The sequence below is a fragment of the Tursiops truncatus genome, chromosome 6 (genome assembly GCF_011762595.2).
Source record: "Tursiops truncatus isolate mTurTru1 chromosome 6, mTurTru1.mat.Y, whole genome shotgun sequence".
Taxonomy (NCBI): domain Eukaryota; kingdom Metazoa; phylum Chordata; class Mammalia; order Artiodactyla; family Delphinidae; genus Tursiops; species Tursiops truncatus.
In genome coordinates this window covers 81,825,338-81,845,306 of record NC_047039.1, presented here as the reverse complement: position 1 = coordinate 81,845,306, position 19,969 = coordinate 81,825,338, and the positions used below count along the sequence as shown (strand labels likewise).

Here is a 19,969-nt window from a genome sequence, read left to right as displayed (position 1 = left end):
TAATAGGTTGGTAGCACACTTATGTACAAATACTGACCTTTTCATTTAAAAAATGTCGACTGAATGTTTGCTCCCAGGCATTCTTCAGAGGTACAAGAATAAATAAGATATAGTTCTTGTCCTCAAAAGGCTAAGAGAAAAACTTACACACCCAGTAAAGGGATTCTACCATTTTTTCTATAGGACTCTTTTCCTGTTAATGCCACAACTCATCACTATCTCCCATAACTTTCATTTTGATCCTACAGAAGTCATTGGAACTTGGAGTTTAAGAAACAGAGAGCAACTCAGAAAAAGAAAAGCTGAAGCACAAGAAAAGCAAACTTCACAATGGCAATTTGGGTATGGTATTGCTGCAAGGGGAAAGGAACTGATGTTTATCTAGCGTATGCTACTTGTCAAGTGGTGCTGAGCACTTTTACATACTATATTTCATCTTTCCAAAAATCCCATAAATTGGGAGCTGTTATCCTCATTTTACAAAAAAAGAAACCAAGTCTCTGAAGGTTAAATCTCTTGCCTAAAGTCACCCATCTAGTAAAGTGATGGGAACAGAATCTTATATATGGTCTCTTTTAATTACAGTACCAGGTGATCAAATTATGTATATTGTAGAGAGGACTGGTGTTCAACCACCCTAGTGATATAACCATAGAAGTATCTGTTGGGAGCGGGAGACACCATTGAGAAGACCCCCAAGCTTGTTCTCCAAGCTTTCTATTAGTGAAATTCTTCTTGAATGATTGTAGTTAACTCTCCATGGAGTAAACCAAAGCACTGTCTGTAAATGAGTGATGGCAGAGTTTGAGAGTTCCTAAGTGTCCAAAGTCAGCTGTATGTAATCTCAAGAAGGGAGTACATGAACATGACTATAAATTAGGCAGCATCTAACTGCACCATTTAGAATATAACTGTGAAAACAGAGGTATTGCCTGCTTGGAAATAGAAAACGGGAGCCCAAGGAGCCAAAGTACAGCATCCATCTGAGCGAGGGTTTCTCAACGCTGGTGTTATTAGTGCTGTGGATAGGCGACTTCTTTGTGTGGGAGGCTGTCCTGTGTATTGAAGATGTTTCGCAGCACCACTGGCCTCTGGAAACCCACAGGACTCTCCCCTCCCCATCGTGACAACCAAAAATGTCTCCAGACCTTGTTAAATGTCTCCTGGGGTCAGGGGAGAGGAGGTAAAATGCTCCCAGTTGAGAACCACTGATCTAGGCACTCTTCTTTAAAATTTTTTTGATTAAGATTTAGATGTGCATTTCTTCTTTACTGTAAAAATGTTTCCTTCAATGGCAAAAATAACATAGGTATACATTTTTCACAGGGCCGGGCTCTGCTTTGTGAAAAAAACCCAAAAAAACATAGGTAAACATTTTTCTAGGCGTCATTTTTTTAAAAAACATACAGTGCAGATGTTTTAAGTACCTATTCCCACTGTGGACTTAGTATCGTCTGTTCTGCAACAACACATGTTTCTACAACACCAGTTAGCTCACATATGATTGGTAAATATGAGAATGATGTCAGCATAATGTGGAAGTTGTGTTAGTTCATAATTTTTCTTACTCAAAAGAAGCCAGAATAGTGGGAATAGAGTTAAAACCTTCACAGCAAAGGAAAAAGCCTTCTGCTTGGCTGATGTATAGACAGGGTCCTTTTCAGCCTTCATCCGGGGCTTCTTCCCCACAGAAGGACATTGGTAGCCTTGCAAAGATCTCCACATATAGCAGGTTGCACTTCTTCCTGTGCTCAACTTAGCAGCAGCCCTGCTGTCTCAGAGCACCCTTATTTGCATGATCTCAGCACTGAAAGCCTGCATTTACACTGTTGCTTTTGTGCATTTTTACCACCCTCGAGGCAGCCTCCAGCCATAGTAAGCTGCCTGTCTGGACTATCCAAGTTATCTCACCCTTGTCCCAATTACTGTTTATGCTAGTGTTAAAAAGTTGCATAGGATTTGAGTTATTTGCCCTAACTTTATTTTTTCCCCATAAACACTGTCACATTTAGTGCATGATTTTGCAGAAAGTGAGGTTTTTCAGGAATGCATATATGTTATAGCAGAAACTTCTGTACTCAAGTCCTCTGACAGGTGACTCTGTTGAAGAACACACAATTAGTTCCCCTAATTCCTTAACTCACCAAGCAACCTTCTGATCATTCCTTGCCTTCCCAAGTCTTTGCATTCCTCACTGTTCATTTAAAAATTGGTCTTTAGGTTTACATATCAATCTCTTTGAGCTGGTTGATGAGCTCTGACCCTAGAAATGGAGCTGGTTTCAGTATGCTCATAGAATTGGGCTTCTGTGCTCATTGGTTTGGGGGGGGGCAAGGCTGAAGAAGTCACTGGAGTAGGTGGAACCTTGGTGAGCCTCTCGGCAGCTGGCCGGCCTTGCTGTTGTGACATATATCTATACTGCTGAGGGCTGTCCTCACTACAACATTCTACACAGTGAAACCTTAGCTCCAGAGAGAAGCGGTAGAGTGTAATAGTTAAGAGCCTGGCTGCTAAAGCCAGATGGCTAAATGACTAGATTTGAAGAGTGGCTCCCTTACTTCTTAGCCATTTCACCTTGGACAAGTTATTCAACCTCTCTGTGCTTTAGTTTTTTCATCTGCAAAATGGAGATAATAATAGTATCTACCACATAAGTTGATGTGAAGACTATATGAGATAACAGAATAAGTAAATTACTTAAAACAGTGCCTGGCACATAGGAAGCACCATATATATATATATATATTTCTGATATTTATATAAGAGTACTAGTTTCTATCTGGATGATTCATTCATATAAGTTATTACATGCAATTCTTAGGACAACCACATGAGGTTGGGCAGATACTATTTACTCCATTTTACCTGTGAAGAAATCAAGGCATAGAATAGAGAGTTTAAGTGACTTGCCCATGATCACATAGCTTATAAGTGACAGAGTACAGATTAAATTTTAGGCCACACAGATATATTTGTATCTTTTGAGAAACTACCAGGAAGAACATGGAACATTACTCACATTTCCGTCATATAGAGATCTACATAACAAATTATTTAGGATTTAATTTCTAGGATAATAATGTTGCCTGAAGAATTCACATACATCATCTTTTTAAAATCTGACAATAAGGACTTTATAATTTATCTTGTTACCTTGGTTACTTGGAATTAAACTTCCAAATGCTGAGGTACCATATCATTTTTACCTTCTATATTATTTTTAATATTTATTTTAAACTGTACTATTACAATATGTACCTTTTTAATATTGACTTCAAACTGGTTTTGATGAGACAACCTTTAAAAAAATTTAATTATGGAAATTTTCAAACACGCAAAAGTAGAATAGGGTATACATTTTTTAAGTGTACAAGGAACTGCAAGCATTGCATAGGTGTAAAAAACATTGGTTTTATCTCCAAAGACTGTCTTGTTTACTAAAAGAAATAGGGTTTCTCCAGAAATAACTACAGGATGAGGCAGCCTATGTTCTTTACCTTAAGCATAATTCATAATAAATCCTATAGGAGTGGTAAGCAGGGAGAGCATTTCAGCCCTGTGGTCTGTTGGAGAAGGCTCCACGGGGCAGGTAGCATGAAACAGAATTTCAATAGGTTTAGAAAAATGATGAAATGCTTTTTTATAGTATCTTTTTCTTCCCCCAAGTCCATCTATATTAGCCATCTGTATTTGGTTATATTTGCAGTACCTAACAATTTGTCATTGGTTGCAATACCCATGCATATCCTTTCATCTTCTAGATCTTTAGCGATTGGTTCAGAGTAGGTATAATATGACCACTCATGCCTTTCCACCAAGCTGCTTTACCTCAAGGAAGTGTTTTTGCAGCTTTGGAGCTGTGGACCCAGCTTTGGCCACTCAGCCTGCTTTACACAAGACACTGTATTAGATAAGCAAGCCACATACATCATTCACCTGCAGGCTGCGCAGATGAGGAGCAGACCTGCACTGCAGATCTAGGAACACAATCATATCAGTTTACCCAGGGTATAGAGAAATGAACTCACATAGACTAAACCCAGAGAGACTAGCATATAAACAAGAATGCCAGTCTATTAATGTATAACATCAACAATACATTTTCCATAACCAAACTTTAAGTATATGCTCTCAAACGCGTGCGCGCACACACACACACACACACACACGCTACACTCACCAAGAAGATTCCTGTAGAGCAAGGCATCAAAGACAAAAAGTCCTGAGGGTCATTTCCTCTCCCGACAATTGAGAGCATCTAGAACTGCTTCTTCATTTTACAAACAAGGAGACTGAGGCCCAGAGAGAGATTAAGTGCCTTGTTCAAGGTCGTGCAACAAGGCAGTGGGAGTCCTGGGACTGTTATTGCCAAATGTTTATTTGAATTCTGGAGCCCTGTTGCTGACACTAATTCTGATTTCTCTATAGAGAGAAAAAACATAAGCGGCAGAGAACAGGAAAAAGAAGTGAAAGAGGCAGAAAGAGACAACAAAATACAGAAACGAAGGTGGAGCCTCTGTCACAATTAGAAAAGGAAATGATGGAGAAAGCACCAGCACCTACAGAGAAAGAAACTGAACCACCCAGGAGTGTGACCGAAGCTCTCCTTCCGGTAGCCTCCACGCAAAGAGTTGTGCCCAAGAAACATTTTTCTGAAATAGGTCAAGAAAGCATTATCCATCAGGAAAATTCTTCTGAATACCAAGAAACAGCAGTACAAAACCACCCTTCTGAAATACTCCAAGATATGGCTGAATCTGGAGACCTCTCTCCTAAAATGTACCAAGAAATAGCTGTATTTCAAGACCATCCTTCCCAAATGCGCCATGATATGGCTCAACCTGAAGACCTCTCTCTTAAAATGTGCCAAGAAACCGCTGCAGCCAAAGCCCTTTCTTCTAAAACATCTGAAGATGTAGCTGACCTGGAAGGATGCCCTCTTGAAGCATACCCCAAATCAGATGTGCCTAAAGGCTACACTCTTGAAACATACCAAAAAAGAGCTGAACCTGAGGAACACAATTCTGAACTAGGTCAAGGAATAGCTGAGACTGAAAATTTTGTTCCTGAAGCACAAGAAATAGCTGTGCCTAAAGAGCTTTCTATAAAAACATACCAAGAAGCAGTTGAACCTGAACACTTTTCTCATAAAACATATAAAGAAATCACTGTGTCTAAAGCCCCCTCTCATAAAACAATCCAAGAAACACCTGCTCCTGAAAAATATTCACCTGAAATATACCAAGAAACACCTGGGTCTGAAGAATATTCACCTGAAATATACCAAGAAACAGCTGGGCCTGAAGACTATGCACCTGAAATATACCAAGAAATACCTGGGCCTGAAGACCTCTCTACTAAGACATATAAAGATAAGGATGTGCCTGAAGAATGCTTTCCAGAGCTGCACCAAGAAAGAGGTGGGCCCCAAGACCAGGATCCTAAAGCACACCAGGAAGATGCTAAGGATGTTTATATTTCTTCTTGAGGTAGTTTTTTTTTTTTTTTATTGGGGTCAAGCTAGTGACATGCCCCTTATTTGTGTTCCCTGTTCATAATCAGAGTACCAGATAGGTTTATCTCCCTTGGAGCGGTGATTTATTGCCTTCTTTGACAATCCTGGGTTATCCCAGTTATCTCGATGGGTATCATCAATGTCTTTGGCTAGTTTCAAGTGAAAAATGTTTTTCATTCAACCAATATCTGTTGGTATATTACCATATAATTAAAAGAAAATCATTGAAACTATAAGTGTGTATAGTGGGTACTTGTACATACTATCCATTTTGGGAAGCTTTAGCCAGTGAAGAAAAATGAACCCCATATAGAGTGAATTATGTGCAAAACATTTTAAAGGACAATTACATTTAGATTAACAAGAAAACTTGGTGAATAAAGTTTTTTTCTAGAAAATTAAAATTTCCTGGCAAACTAAAGGTAAGTAAATTCATGGTACAAGCTACTGAGGGAGATACAAAGACATAAAATATGATCCTGGTAATAGGGAACTCGTTCTTGTAGGACTTACCAGGCTTAACCCAAACCCTTTCTATTTAAATATTTGCTCCTGAAAAGCTTTCTCCTCTGCATAGCATTTAAGAAATAATGTGACCTTTCTTCAGTTTGACTTGTCTTGGGGACATAATTGAGAGCCTTGATTCTCTTTGTGCACTATTGTACACAGTATAAGAAATGGGCTGGCTAGCGGACCATAGCTATCCCCAGGGAATTGTGTTCTAAAGAAATCCTTTTGGTAGCTTATTTTCTCTTTCTCCTAAAGTATGAGTGCAACAAAAACCTGGGGTTATTGTATTCCAAGTAATACAGGTTTTGAGGAAATACCTTTTAAAAAATTACAGTAAAAGCAGACATATGAAGCACTACTTGTACTGACAGGAGTCCCCTGATGGAGAAGCAGCTCTTATCAACACAGTGCCCGATTCTAAGAGTTTCATTTTAAACCCAGCGAGGTTAAGATGGGCAATTAATTAATGCTTATTTTGTTTTGGGCTTTGTCTTACCAAACAAGTGGAAATATCTACCTTTTTGCTGATTATAAAATTGTCATAATAATAAATTATAATGTTTATTATAATAAATTAAAACAATATATAAGTGACTGTAGAGTAAAAGTCCCCTATAATACCATCTCCTATCTCTGATCCCCAAGGTCAAGTTTTTGTTTTGCTTTAACAAATGAGATGGTATCAATACAATACATTCCATTTTATAACCTGCTTTTTTTCACATACAATATATATTGTGGCCATCTTAATGACATCTTTTGTAACAATTGTACAGTATTATACGTACAATAATTTATTCAACCAATCCCTATAATGATGAACACTTAGATTACTGCCAAGTTTTACTATTACAGCAACGTTCAATGAAATCATTGGAAGTAACATTTATTTAAATAACATTTATTTGGCACTTTCTATCTGCCAGACACTGTATTAAACATTTCATGTGAATCACTTTATTCAATGTTAAAAACCCTAGTGGATGAATAGTATTATCCTTATTTTATAGATAAGGAAACTAAGGCACTGGAAGCTTAAGTTGGTCTGATTACTTCCTTTGGACAAATCCCTAGAAGTTGAATTGCTGGGCCAAAGGGTACCAGCATTTAAAGTCTGGATACATTCTGTCAGAGTAGCCTCCAAAAATGTTGTAGCAATACACAGAAACCAAGAATTTATGTAAGTGCCTGTTGCCCATGCCCTTGACAACACTGCACATGATTGTTTTAATAATCTACGCCTATTATGCTAGGTTAAAAAAAACCTAATTGTTTTAATTCCCACTTTTTTATGACTAATGCTGCTAGGCATATTTTTATGATTATTATGAATTCAGTTTTTTTCTTTTGAGAATTGCCTGTTTGAATCCTTGTTCCATTTTATATTTGGGAAATCTACCTTTTTGATTGATTTAAAAAATCTCTTTAAATAATAGTCATTAAATCTTTACCTACATATAAGTTGTAAATATTTTTCTAGTTGTTGTTTAACTTTGTTTATAGTAGTTTGGCATTCTATATGACAAAATTTTAATGTTAGTTTTTAGTTATTCAAACCTGTCACGATTTTAATTCTTTTTTTTTTTTTTTTTTTTTTTTTGTGGTACACGGGCCTCTCACTGCTGTGGCCTCTTCCTTTAAGGAGCACAGGCTCCGGACGCTCAGGCCCAGCGGGCATGGCTCACGGGCCCAGCTGTTCCGCGGCACGTGGGATCTTCCTGGTCCAGGGCACGAACCTGTGTCCCCTGCATCGGCAGGCGGATTCTCAACCACTGCGCCACCAGGGAAGCCCCGATTTTAATTCTTAACGATTCAAACCTGTCAGTCTTTTCCCTTATGGCTTCTGGTCTGTGGTCTGCTTAGAAAGGCCTTTATAATCTTAAGATTAAAGGAATATTCTATTGTTTCTACAACATTTACTGTATCTTAATATTTAAATCTTTAATTCGTCTGAGATTTATTTTTGTGCAAAGTGTTAGGTAGAGTTTTTTTTTCTCCAAGTGGATAGCCAATCATCCCAATACCATTTATTAAATGTATTTTCGTATTTTATTTTATTTTACAGAAATGAAGGAAAAACCCAAAGCAGAGGAACCAGAGATACCAGCAATTCCAAACGTTCCTCAAGAGATTCAACCAGAAAATAAAATTTATAGTTGTTTTGTTTTAACAATGTGCAACCATCATAGTTGTCCAACAAAATTCACATCTTAGTACATTATATGTGTGATTTTTCTCAAAATATGGTAGAAATCTCTACAATATTCATTAATATTTTAACAGTGGTTTTTCCCCCATATATAGACCATATCTGAAAGAGAGAACTAATGTGATTTTTCAGGCTCTACCACATAGACAACATCCTGCTAGTGTGTGTGTGTCTGTGTGCACGCCCATGCGTGTGCATGCGTGTGTATGTGTAGGTATATTAGGGAGAGGATAGTGGTGGGAACAGACTTAACAATTTTCCTGCCCTTAAGAATTAGTCAAATAAATGTTTGTTTTCAGGGGAAAATTACTGAGCCCTCCCTTTCCCCATTTTTAAGTCTGAACAATTAAAATTTGAGGAAGTATATAGTTTTCTTATAAACTTTGTTCAATTACTAATGTAACAATAGCATCAAAATCTTTTTTTGTGTGTGGTACACGGGCCTCTCACTGCTGTGGCCTCTCCCGTTGCGGAGCACAGGCTCTGGACGCGCAGGCCCAACGGCCATGGCTCACGGGTTCAGCCGCTCCGCGGCATGTGGGATCCTCCCGCACCGGGGCACGAACCCATGTCCCCTGCATCGGCAGGCGGACTCTCAACCACTGCACCACCAGGGAAGCCCAGCATCAAAATCTTATTCAGGCTTCAGATGGCTTTTAACAATTTAACAATTTTAACAATTCTTATTCTGGGACTCCTTCAAAGATATTTTGGAGTGATGAATGTAGTTGTGTATTTGAATTTTGATTTTCTATTTTTACTTTTTATACACTGTAATTGCGCAAAATGTATATTAAATCATTATCACGTGTTTGTGTGGACAGCATCATGGTAAGCACTGTGAGGGTTAGAAGACCTATAACACATAGTCCTTGCCCACTAGGAGTTTAATCTAGTCTCGTGGGGGAATAAAACAGAAAACAAATAATTACAAAAGAAAATAGTAATGCTAGTGCCATTTGAATTAGAAGATACAACAGAGGGAATGCTCACTTTTTTGCTGGAGTGACCCGAAAAAATTACACATGAGTGGAGCCTTGAAAGATGGAGAGGATTTGTAATATAGGTGAGGATAGCAGCATTATTGTATGTGACAGAGAGAAGGGTGAATTAAAGACATGTTCAAGAGAACTGCATGCAATCTACAGTTAATGCAGGGTCCATGTGGAATAGCAGGCTAGCAGGCTGAAAATTATTGTATTATTGGAGTTGTATGGAAATTTGCTTGCCTAACTAAGAAGTATATTATTTACTTAGGTACTGGGGAACTAAGTAAGACTTTTGAACAAAGAGATGGCAGTTTTAGTATTTCAGGAATATTTATCTGGTGATAATGGTCAGGATTAACTGAAAATGACGAGAGACTGGGGGCAGGAGTAGAAACTATTCTGGGCAGGAACATGTCTGAAAATCCTCCCTGGTAAGATGTCACGGAAAAGCCCGAACGATCTTTTTGGCCAGCCCAGTATTTTTGAGGGAAAGAGGTTTGTTTTCAGTTTTCCTTCTGTTATTACAGAAGACTCAAAATAAAGGAGATTTCTGCAAATGGTTCAGCAAGGGCACAAGTATGCAAGCTCTCCATATAGGCACTGTGCTAGGTACTAGGCTAGAGTGAAGAACACGACAGGATCCCAGTCTCTCAAGCATTCATGGTGTAGAACAGTGGTTCTTAACCCTCACCATATATTAGAACCACTGGGGAAAATTTCAAAATCACAGTTGCCCAGGCACCTCCCCAGGGATTCTGATTCACCTATCTAGGGTGACCTCAAGACATATTTACATTTTACATTGTTTTTTGCTCTAAATAATTTTTGAGGAATAATTTTAGAATTATATAAAAGTTGTAAAGGTAGTACGGAAGTTCCTATATAGCTCTCACCCAGTTTACCCTAATGTTAAGATCTCATATAACCACGGTCCATTTATCAAAACTTAAACTAAGATTGTTACATTACCATTAACTAAACTACAGATATTATTGGGATTTCATTAGTTTTTCTGCTAATGTCTTTTTTCTGCTTCTGGATCCAATCTAGGCTACAACATTGCATTTAGAGCAGTGGTCCCCAACCTTTTTGGCACCAGGGATGGGTTTCATGGAAGACAATTTTTCCACGGAGGGTGGAAAGGTAATGGGAGCAATGGTTCAGGAGGTAATGGGAGCAATGGTGAGTGATGGGGAGCTGCAGATGAAGCTTCACTGGCTCGCCTGCCCACTGCTCACCTCCTGCTGTGCGGCCTGGTTCCCAACAGGCTGAGGACCAGTACCGATCCATGGCCTGGGGGTTGGGGATCCCTGATTTAGAGTATTTTAATGGCTCTCCAGATGATTCTAATGTGCAGCTAGGGTCGAGGACCACTGGTATGGTGGGAGGTTACAATGCTATTTCCCTCCTGTTTGCCACACCCTCTCCCACAATAAAATTTCCCCCCTCAGCATATATTAATAGAACAATGATTACTCATATCCCATTGTATTACTCAAGTAACAGTAGATATTGAGGACAGCACACCATATGATAGTCCCTTACATCTGGATGGCACTTCAGAACTTGTACTTTCAAATACACTTTTTAAAATTTGATCTGCACAAGAATCTTTGAAATAGGCTGGGCAGTGATTATCATTCCCATTTTACAGATGAGGGAATAACTGTAGAGAGGATGGGTACTCACCCAAAGTCTCATCTAACTTCCTCAGTGTTCTTTGTGATGGTTTTCAATCTTTGGAAATCTTGTCTCAATTTTACCTGCCAGGGTGGGTCAAGATTAGAGAAAAAAAGAGTAAACTGAAACCTCAAGTTCTAAAAGTGTTTCATTAAGATGAATCTTACGAGATTTGCATATGTACAATGTACAGGGGCACAAAGGTGAAAGAGATAAGGAAGTAGATGATATGAAGAAATATAGTACATTAGAGGAAGAGGGGTCTTCTCTTTCTACCTTTTAGGACCCTTTCTGCTTGCCTTCTTATCCCACTCCCTATATAGACATACAAACTCTGCTTTCTAACTATTCTCATTCAAACACGAGTGTGTATCTAAAATGTTCCAGTTTTCTTCTTGGCTTAGAGCCTTGATGTCATAGAATTAAAGTTTTGCAAGAATCCATCTAGCCCTACTTTGTGCTACCCTCCACTCGTGGGTAGAATAGTTGTTCTTTAAAATCCATGAATCTTATGATATTAAATCTAATATGATGTGTGAGAAGATCCAAAGCTTTAATTGATATTCAAAGGGATCCTTCACTCAAATGAAAGATTAAGAATCATTACACTGAGAAGTGTTTCAAAGTGTAGACAGATGACCACCTGCCTTGAATCATTCGGGTTTTTTTAAGGCAGATTCCTAGGTCCTAGCTCCAGAGAAAGGGTTGTCTCATAAACTAAAAATAATCGTATATAATGGTTATTTATACAATCATATATACTCTAGACAGGATAATAGAAATTTCAAATCATATAATGAAAGGGCTACATATTTAAGTTCCTGTTTTCCATAAAGAGAAATTTTTCCTTTAAATGAAGTAGCAACCTACTTCATCAGTGTCTCCAATTCTGCTTTGCATTTCAGAACTTGTCACACTTGGTAATATATTTTTGGTGTGATTATCATTATATATGTTATCTTAAGCCAGGAGGGAAAATACCTCATTTTCTACAGGAGTCTGTCCACAAATTAAGCAAGACTATCACTTTTAGCAACACCCCCATCTAGTGGCAATTTGCAGCTATTACGGCCTCAGTTTTACAACGTGTATAGTAGCTCAGTGTTTCTCAAATTTGTTCTTGTTTCATCAGCTGCCCAGGGTTTCGAGGGAACCCTCCTCGAAAAAGAATAATGGTATTCTTTTCCAAATTTTCACGTGGAAAGAAACTATCAGAGAACACGTAGGTGTATGAATTTTATCAATTTTTAAAGTTTTTGTTTTAAAACCTACAATCTTCTCTATTTTTCTCATGATTTTAAATACACTGACACGCTACTGTTGGTTAAATTTAAACATGTTTTACCTGCAGAAATTCTCTCACAAATAACCTGAAATAACTTGAAATGCATACCCTTTTGAACACTTCCTTTTCTCATGTATAAATTAAAATGTTTGCTGAATTTCGCAAAATGTCAAAACAAAAAACAAAAACCCATAATCTTCTCTTTAAATCTTTGGCTCCTTATGATGGTTACTTTCTGCTAGTGGTCTGTTAGTTCATGACAAATGAACAGGTTTAGGAACAGCTTTTCATGGTTGTTGAATCTTTTCAATCTGTGGAGTTTTACGGTTTTGAATAATTTATTTTGCAGGCAGTATGTCCCCCCTCTCCCCATGAAGCAACAGGATAAAATGCTCAGAAGTAGAATTATATATACAGAGGAACTTGATAAATACACAGGTGAGAGATGACGTTACAAGTAAGTGGGTAAAAGGCCAGGCTAGCGGTGCAGGGATAATTGGTCATCGCATGGGATGAAAACTGACTCTTGTTGGCCCTCAACTTTTTAGAGCTGCCCAGAAACAACGACTACAATCCCCTCAATGTGTATGGCATGTTGACTCAGTTTCATTCTCGCTTCATTTCTCGTGAGGTATGGAGCACAAGGAACAGTCCCCACTTCTTACCCGTTAATTTGGTGTGGGGCTACCCATCCATTAGATTTGAAATAAGGTTTACTTGGGGTTCCTTTCTGACAAAACATCGTTTTTCTTGTGGAAAAATGGGAGCATACAGAGAAGTATAAATGACCATCTGTGTATTCCCACCATTCAAGAAGAATTAACGTTTAATAACATCCGATCATCTTGCTATGTGCTAATTGTATATACATATTCTTTTTATTTAAAAATTAGCGTCATGCACTGGATATGTAGGTTGCTTATTATTTCGAGAGAGACATCTTTATGCATAAATCTTTATCGACGTGCCCCCCTTGGAAAGGGTGGTAACTTGGAGCTTCTGACTGCCCTGAAAAGGCGGGCAACTGCAAGGGGTCCGCGCGATAGAGCAGACACACGTTCAGAAGCGGAACGAGGGATCCAGACCCTAATCGCCACCTAGCGGTGGCCTCCGGCTCCGCCCGCCGCGCACCGCACTTCTTCCGCACTGCGCAGGCGCCATGCATGGAGACCGGAAGCGGAAGGCTTGAACGCGTTGGGTGGGCACCTGTGAGACCACTAGCCATGCGCGACTTGGAGGAGCCCGGCCCTCGACCCACAGCGACCTCGTGCGGGTGCGTGAAGCCGGCTCTGGAGACAGGTAACTTATAAGAGGCTGAAGGTTCCGCACTCCGAAGAGTCCTAAGTGCAGGGAGCCGACTTCACTGCAGGGAGGGACGGCAAATGCGAGACCTAGAATGGACGTGGGTCGTTTTTCCTGGTTATTGGAAGGCACGGGTCATGTGCTTAGGAGACCACGTGATGTGTCTTAGGCGAGCGGGATGACATCATCTCTCCTGTTCTGTTCTTGGTAGCTAAGGTGGCCTGGTCTTGGCAGAACAGCCACGTGCAGTGTAGCAGCCTTTGTCTTGGGGAGTTCTCACCCATAAATGAGAGATAGGATATATACAGCAGGTGTTCTGCCGATTCGGGATTAATGCCACAAGAGAGAAGCAACCTGTGCTGCAGGAAGTGTAGGAAATAGTTTTAAACTGGGCACTGAAAGATGGCATGCGTTTGTTTCTCTTTATTTTCACCCCTATTTTTAGGGCAGAATATATTAACTTTAGAAATCCGAGGAAGCAAATGGAAAAAAAGATGAAAGTAGTTGGCCATTACCCAGAGAAAACCACTGTTAACATCTTGGTGTCTACTTTCCATAATACTTTCAGTGCCTACATATTAGAAACATGAGGTGATATGCGACACCATTGTTTTATAACTTCAAAAAAAAACTTGAGGACTTCCCTGGTGGCCCAGTGGTTAAGAATCCACCTGCCAGTGCAGGGGACACGGGTTCGAGCCCTGGTCCTGGAAGATTCCTACATGTTGCAGAGCAGCTAAGCCCGTGCACCACAACTACTGAGCCTGCGCTCTAGAGCCTGCGAGCCACAACTACTGAAGCCCTCGCGCCTAGAGCCCGTGCTCCGCAGCAAGAGAAGCCACCGCAATGAGAAGCCTGTGCACCGCAATGAAGAGTTGCCCCCACTCACAGCACCAAAGACCCAATGCAGCCAAAATTAAATAAATAAATTTAAAAGAATAAAACAAAACTTTGATTTGAATCCCAGCTCTACATTTATTAAAAACAAAACAAAACTTAAGGTTCATGAAAATCTTTCCATGGCAATTAATAATGTTAATTTTGAGAAGTTGCACGCTATTTTGTTTTATAGATGTGCTCTTATTTAACCAGTTCCCTATTGTTGGGCATTTAGGTTATTGCTGGTTTTCATTGTTCTAAATGAAAGTTTTGAAACTAAAATCTTTGTGTATGTTCTAAATGTTTAACTTGAATTTCTAAAAGGTATTGTTATGTGGTCAACGGTTGTGCCTGTTAAAAAAAAATTGTTGTATACTGCCAGATTATAGGTCTGATAGTTTTTTTTAAATTAATTAATTATTTATATTTTGGGCTGCTTTGGGTCTTTGTTGTTGCACGTGGGCTTTCTCTAGTTGTGGCGAGTGGGCAACTCTTTGTTGCGGTGTGTGGACTTCTCATTGCGATGGCTTCTCTTGTTGCAGAGCACAGGTTCTAGGCACGTGGGCTTCAGTAGTTGTGTCATGCAGGCTTAGTAGTTGTGGCACATGGGCTTAGTTGCTCTGCGGCATGTGGGATCTTCCCGGACCAGGGCTGGAGCCCGTGCCCCTGCATTGGCAGGCAGATTCTTAATCACTGAGCCACCAGGGAAGCCCCAGGTCTGATATTTTGACAGGCAGGAAAGAGCAGGGCTCAGAGGTCTACAGAGCATGGGGTCCGGGAGCTGTAAGTCAGAAGTGTTGGATGGGGGACTTCCCTGGTGGCCCATTGGTTAAGACTCTGTGGTCCCAGTGCAGGGGGCCAGGGTTCGATCCCTGGCCAGGGACTAGATCCCGCATGCATGCCGCGACTAAGATCCTGCACATGGCAACAAAGATCCCGCATGTGGCAACAAAGCTCCCACATGCCACAACTAAGACACGGCACAGCCAAATAATAAATAAATAAATAAACAAACACAAGGAAGAGTAGCCCCCGCTCGCCGCATCTAGAGAAAAGCCTGTGCGCAGCAACGAAGACCCAACCCAGCCATAAATAAATAAATTTAAATAAATAAATAATAAAAATTAAAAAAAAGAAATATGACATCTGTTAATAGTGGGAAACAAAAAGTTTAGAGAGTAGCGAGACATAAGGAACTCAGAATCCGGAGGACTGGTGTAGTGTGTTTTCAGGAGGGGAGGGACTGGCAGAGGGAAGACAAATTATAACAAGGGTAATTTAATAGTCTGGGCAAGAGGTGAAAAGGACCTGGACATTTCTGTCTGCACAAGACTTGTTGATAAGACTTGTGTACAGAAAGCCTCTGCGTTAATAACTTGTGGGTTTTTTAAAATTATATGGTTAGTACAGTTGTAATATTGTTAAATTGAGGGAAAAACCTGTGTAAGGGCTTTAAAAATCTCTTCTTGCTGAGCACCTTCTGTTGTACTAGGTACTTTACATATTTTAGTCATCTTTCCAAGATAGGATGATTATCCTTGTTTTATAGCTGAGAAAACTGGATTTAGAGAGGTAGGCAGTTTTGCCCAAGGTCACACAGCTAGTGTTATGGCCCTGTGTTGTTTTTGTCCTTTTTCTCTTTTCATACCAGCCATAGGCCCCAGTGAAACTTCTCCCTCTTTCCATGTAGTTCTCATGCCAGTACTACTCTGGCATACCTGTGCTCTCCCTATGTAAGGCAGTTTGATTTAATTGTTGATTTACTTGTCCACTCTGTCAATGTCCTGCACACGTTGATGGTGAGAACTGGTTCTTGTTTATGCCTGTTCCCAGGCACTCAGCACAGTGCTTACCAAATGGTAGGTGCTTAATGTTTTCTTTTTGTTTGTTTTTTGAGATATGAGGCAAGAGGAAGAAGATCAGAATTCCCTTGGGTGGACGTTCTCAGGCCTCCACTTCAAGGAGAGCATTCAAGCAGAATTTATATTTGGAAATGATTGAGCATTTATATTTCATAGCATTTAATATTCCAAGAACCGGGGCACAGAGAATAAATAAGTTCCAGACGTATTAGAATATGGTTAAGTTCCGACGTTTATTAGATGGATAGTTGATATGTTGAGAGTGGTCCCAAACATTTGAGAGTGACATAGCTGAGGGACTCCTTCCAATGTAGCTCGTTCAGTTCATTGCTCACCCAGTATTATCTTGCTTATGTTCTTATAGAGGTGAACAAACAGGGTTGGAATAAATCTAATTGGTTACAACTTATATTTATCATAGCATATGTATAGCCTGTGAAAAACAGGTATAGACTGATTCAATGAAGTGATAGCTCAAGTTAGTTATAAACTTGTAGACCCCCAATCAGATAGTCAAAGGCAAAAGTCTTTGATCATTACTACAGATAAGACATTTCCCATGATATTGAAGCATATTGTGAGTTTCTCTCAATCAACTGTTAACTCCACTGTGAAAAGAGTTCTTGTTTTGTATTTTTTCCCCCAAACTTAGCACAATGTCTGGCAATTGTAGACACTTGGAAAGTGTTTGTTAAATAAAACAGAACATAACTGACTAGGGTAGGAGCCCTATTTGGCCATTTTTCTTCACGATATTTTTATGAACACCAGAGAATTGTTTGACTTCAGTTCCTTCATCTTTAAGATGTTTACTATATCAACTCCACAGAGCATAGGTGAAGGTTTTAAAAAAAGAGTGCCTGTAAATGTAGTTGGAAAAAAATGTAAAGTCATCAAAAATGTACGCAGTGTCGATGGATCTTAGAATCATAATATTGAGAGAGAGAAAGCAGGTCTGAGAAGATACCAGTTTTTATAGAACTCAAAGACAAAATAAATGAAGCGTTGTTTAAGCATGCATATGCATGTGATAAAATCATATTTAAGAAAAGAATGATAAAGACCACATTCAGGCTCTTGTTCAGGCACATTCAAGCGAAAGGTAGGGAGAGAGGCAACATAAAAAGATGCAAGTTGTTGGTAAAGCACTAGTTTTTGGGCTGGGTGGTGGTACACAGAATTTCATTTTAACATTATGCTTTATTATATATATGTTGCATGTAATATTTTATATGTATCACGTAATTTAGTTCTTATAAGTGAAAAGTCACGAAAGGTGCTGTGAAGGACAGGCCTATAGTCTCACTGCCCACCTGTGCTGATAGGATAGATTTAATGGAAACTGGAAATAAAATGAGGTTCTAGAATGTCTTTATATCATCTCTTAAAAGAAGCTAATACAGCCTTCATGAAATGTGAAAAAAAAAGTTATCTATAAATTCAAAATGCTAGTTGCAGATACCTACTTTAAACCTATATTGATGTTGCCTGGCCAGTTTTTTCTTCTTTTGAGTTACTGGTTTAAAACATTTTAAAAATGATTTGTGATTATTGTAAAATTTTCAAATATTATAGAAATTACAGAGTTGAATATAAAAATAATCCAACAATCCCTCCACCGGTTTTTTTTTTTAACTCACAGTTCCATCTTTATTACTTCTAACAAAAGATACTAGGATGATGCTTTTGTCTCTTCCTTGGTATTTGTCTACTGTATTAACTTCGACCATCCCAATAGAAGAATGTGCCAATAAATTATTGATGACTTTTTACTGTTGCCTGTATGGGGCAGTGATACCAATATCAGAGGGATTACAACCAGCCTAAACAGAAAAGGACACAGTTTAAAGTCTCCACCAGTTTTAACCAATGTTAAAATTTTGGTGAATATCCTTCTAGATAGCTTTCTAGACATACATGTGTACATGTTTAGTTAGGTAAATACATAAAATTTTCATAGATAGGATTATGTTACACACATTCTTCTTTCACTTTTTCACTTTCCATTTTAATCAGTTTAGACTTACATAATCCTTTTCTCCATGTAGCATGAATTTTTAAAGTACCTATCCTCTTTTAGGCAAGTACTAGACAATGAGAATGTAGCAATCAGTAAGACAGAAAAACTCCTGCCCACATGGAGTTTACATTCTAGTGGGGCAGAGAGCTGCTGGAGCAAGCCTAACCTGAAATCTATACTGCCTCTAGATATTTTAGTACTGTGATCCCATACACTCCCTTTATTGCTTAATTAAACTAGTTTTTTTCGTGTGTTCTGTTGTTTTCAATTGAAAGCATTTTAACCTATATACAGTCTCTGTCTCCTTATCTTTCATTATTCTTTGCCTTGTATTTTCATACTCCAGCCAATCAAAATGGCTTGTTCCCTGCTTATGCTATAAAATTTCTCATTTAACTTTGTGCAGCTTATTCCCTCTGTTTGAAATACCCTCTTAGCCCTAACCAAGATCACATAACATAGTAATGGTTGCATAGAATTTGAATTATAGTCATAGTAGCTCTTCTAAAACTGAATTTTTCCTTTCATTCTTTCTTTCTTAGACCAATGCTCTTTCCAGTTTATTATCTAAAGGGATGTATTGATAACAATGATATATGAAATGATAAGCATATTTATATGTACTTTTGAATGCTATAAGAATCTTATTTTATAGTTGTATAACATCTAATAGATTTTAAAACTATGAAATCGATGCATTAAAGAAAACATGTCTTCCTACATCTTTGCTTGACCTTTTCATTAATGATTTCTTATCTAATTTTCTTCTGTAGGGAATCTTTTAACTGAGCCAATTGGTTACTTGGAATCCTGTTTCTCGGCCAAGAATGGTACTCCAAGGCAGCCATCCATTTGTAGCCATTCACGGGCTTGTTTGAGGATTAGAAAAAGCATCTTTAATAATCCTGAACATTCCTTGATGGGCTTAGAACAGTTTTCTCATGTTTGGTAAGTGGTTTTATAGTTAGAAATGGTACTTTGGACCATAACTTGCCCTTGAGTAAAGTACTCCAGTTGGAGGCAACCCTGGAGACTGCCATCCAGACCACCTATGTCTATTGCATGGGATTTTTGTACTATATTCATGCATGTGATTGTCTGCATAACTTGGACACCCTCAGGGAAACTTGGGATCCACTGAGGGGCACATTCCATCTGCAGTTGGTTCCAGTTTTGTTGAATGACTTCTGTTGAGCTGAAATCTGTAGACCTTCTCGATTCTGTCCGTGGGTCATTATTCTGTCCTCTAGACCACGGGTCAGCAAGCTATGGCCTGTGGACCAAACCCATCGCATCTTCTGTTTTTGTAAGTAAGTTTATGGGAACATAACCACGTGCATTCATTTATGTGTTGGCCGTGGCTGCTTTTGTGTTACAACAGCAGAGTTGAATTATTTATAGCAGAGACTCGTTGACCTGCAAACCCTAAAATATTTACCGCCTGGTCCTTTACAGAAAAGGTTTGTGGACCCTGCTCTAGACCCATGAAATATTGTTTATTCAGGTACTTGACAGAAGCCTGTTAAGGTCCTAGCATGTGCCAGTCATTGTGTTATGGGCAGTGGATATAGAGATAAGACTGTCTTCTTTCAAAAAACGGGAATGATATTACTCTTTTTTCCCCCACTGATTATATTTTAGTACCATTAGAAGCATTCTTTCTGTTTTAATTTGTGGGGAATTAAAGTTTTTTTTCTCCCTCAAATCATTATGATAGA

The 19,969-nt window shown here is 38.9% G+C and overlaps 2 protein-coding genes across 7 annotated transcripts in view; both read left to right on the top strand.

Moving 5' to 3' along the window:
- The window catches only part of HEMGN (hemogen), a 38,949-nt gene extending 29,889 nt beyond the window's left edge, over positions 1 to 9,060 (top strand). For all 3 annotated transcript variants that reach the window (XM_019949019.3, XM_019949020.3, XM_073806329.1), the window contains 3 exons: positions 249 to 342; positions 4,429 to 5,489; positions 8,091 to 9,060. In XM_019949019.3, the coding sequence (XP_019804578.1) occupies positions 249 to 342; positions 4,429 to 5,488 (1,154 nt within the window). In that variant the 3' untranslated portion in view covers position 5,489; positions 8,091 to 9,060. The remainder of the gene's footprint in view (positions 1 to 248; positions 343 to 4,428; positions 5,490 to 8,090) is intronic.
- A 4,271-nt stretch (positions 9,061 to 13,331) lies between these two features.
- Positions 13,332 to 19,969, top strand: part of TRMO (tRNA methyltransferase O) — a 226,826-nt gene continuing 220,188 nt past the window's right edge. For all 4 annotated transcript variants that reach the window (XM_073806324.1, XM_073806322.1, XM_073806323.1 and 1 more), the window contains exons 1-2: positions 13,332 to 13,487; positions 19,025 to 19,199. In XM_073806324.1, the coding sequence (XP_073662425.1) occupies positions 13,352 to 13,487; positions 19,025 to 19,199 (311 nt within the window). In that variant the 5' untranslated portion in view covers positions 13,332 to 13,351. The remainder of the gene's footprint in view (positions 13,488 to 19,024; positions 19,200 to 19,969) is intronic.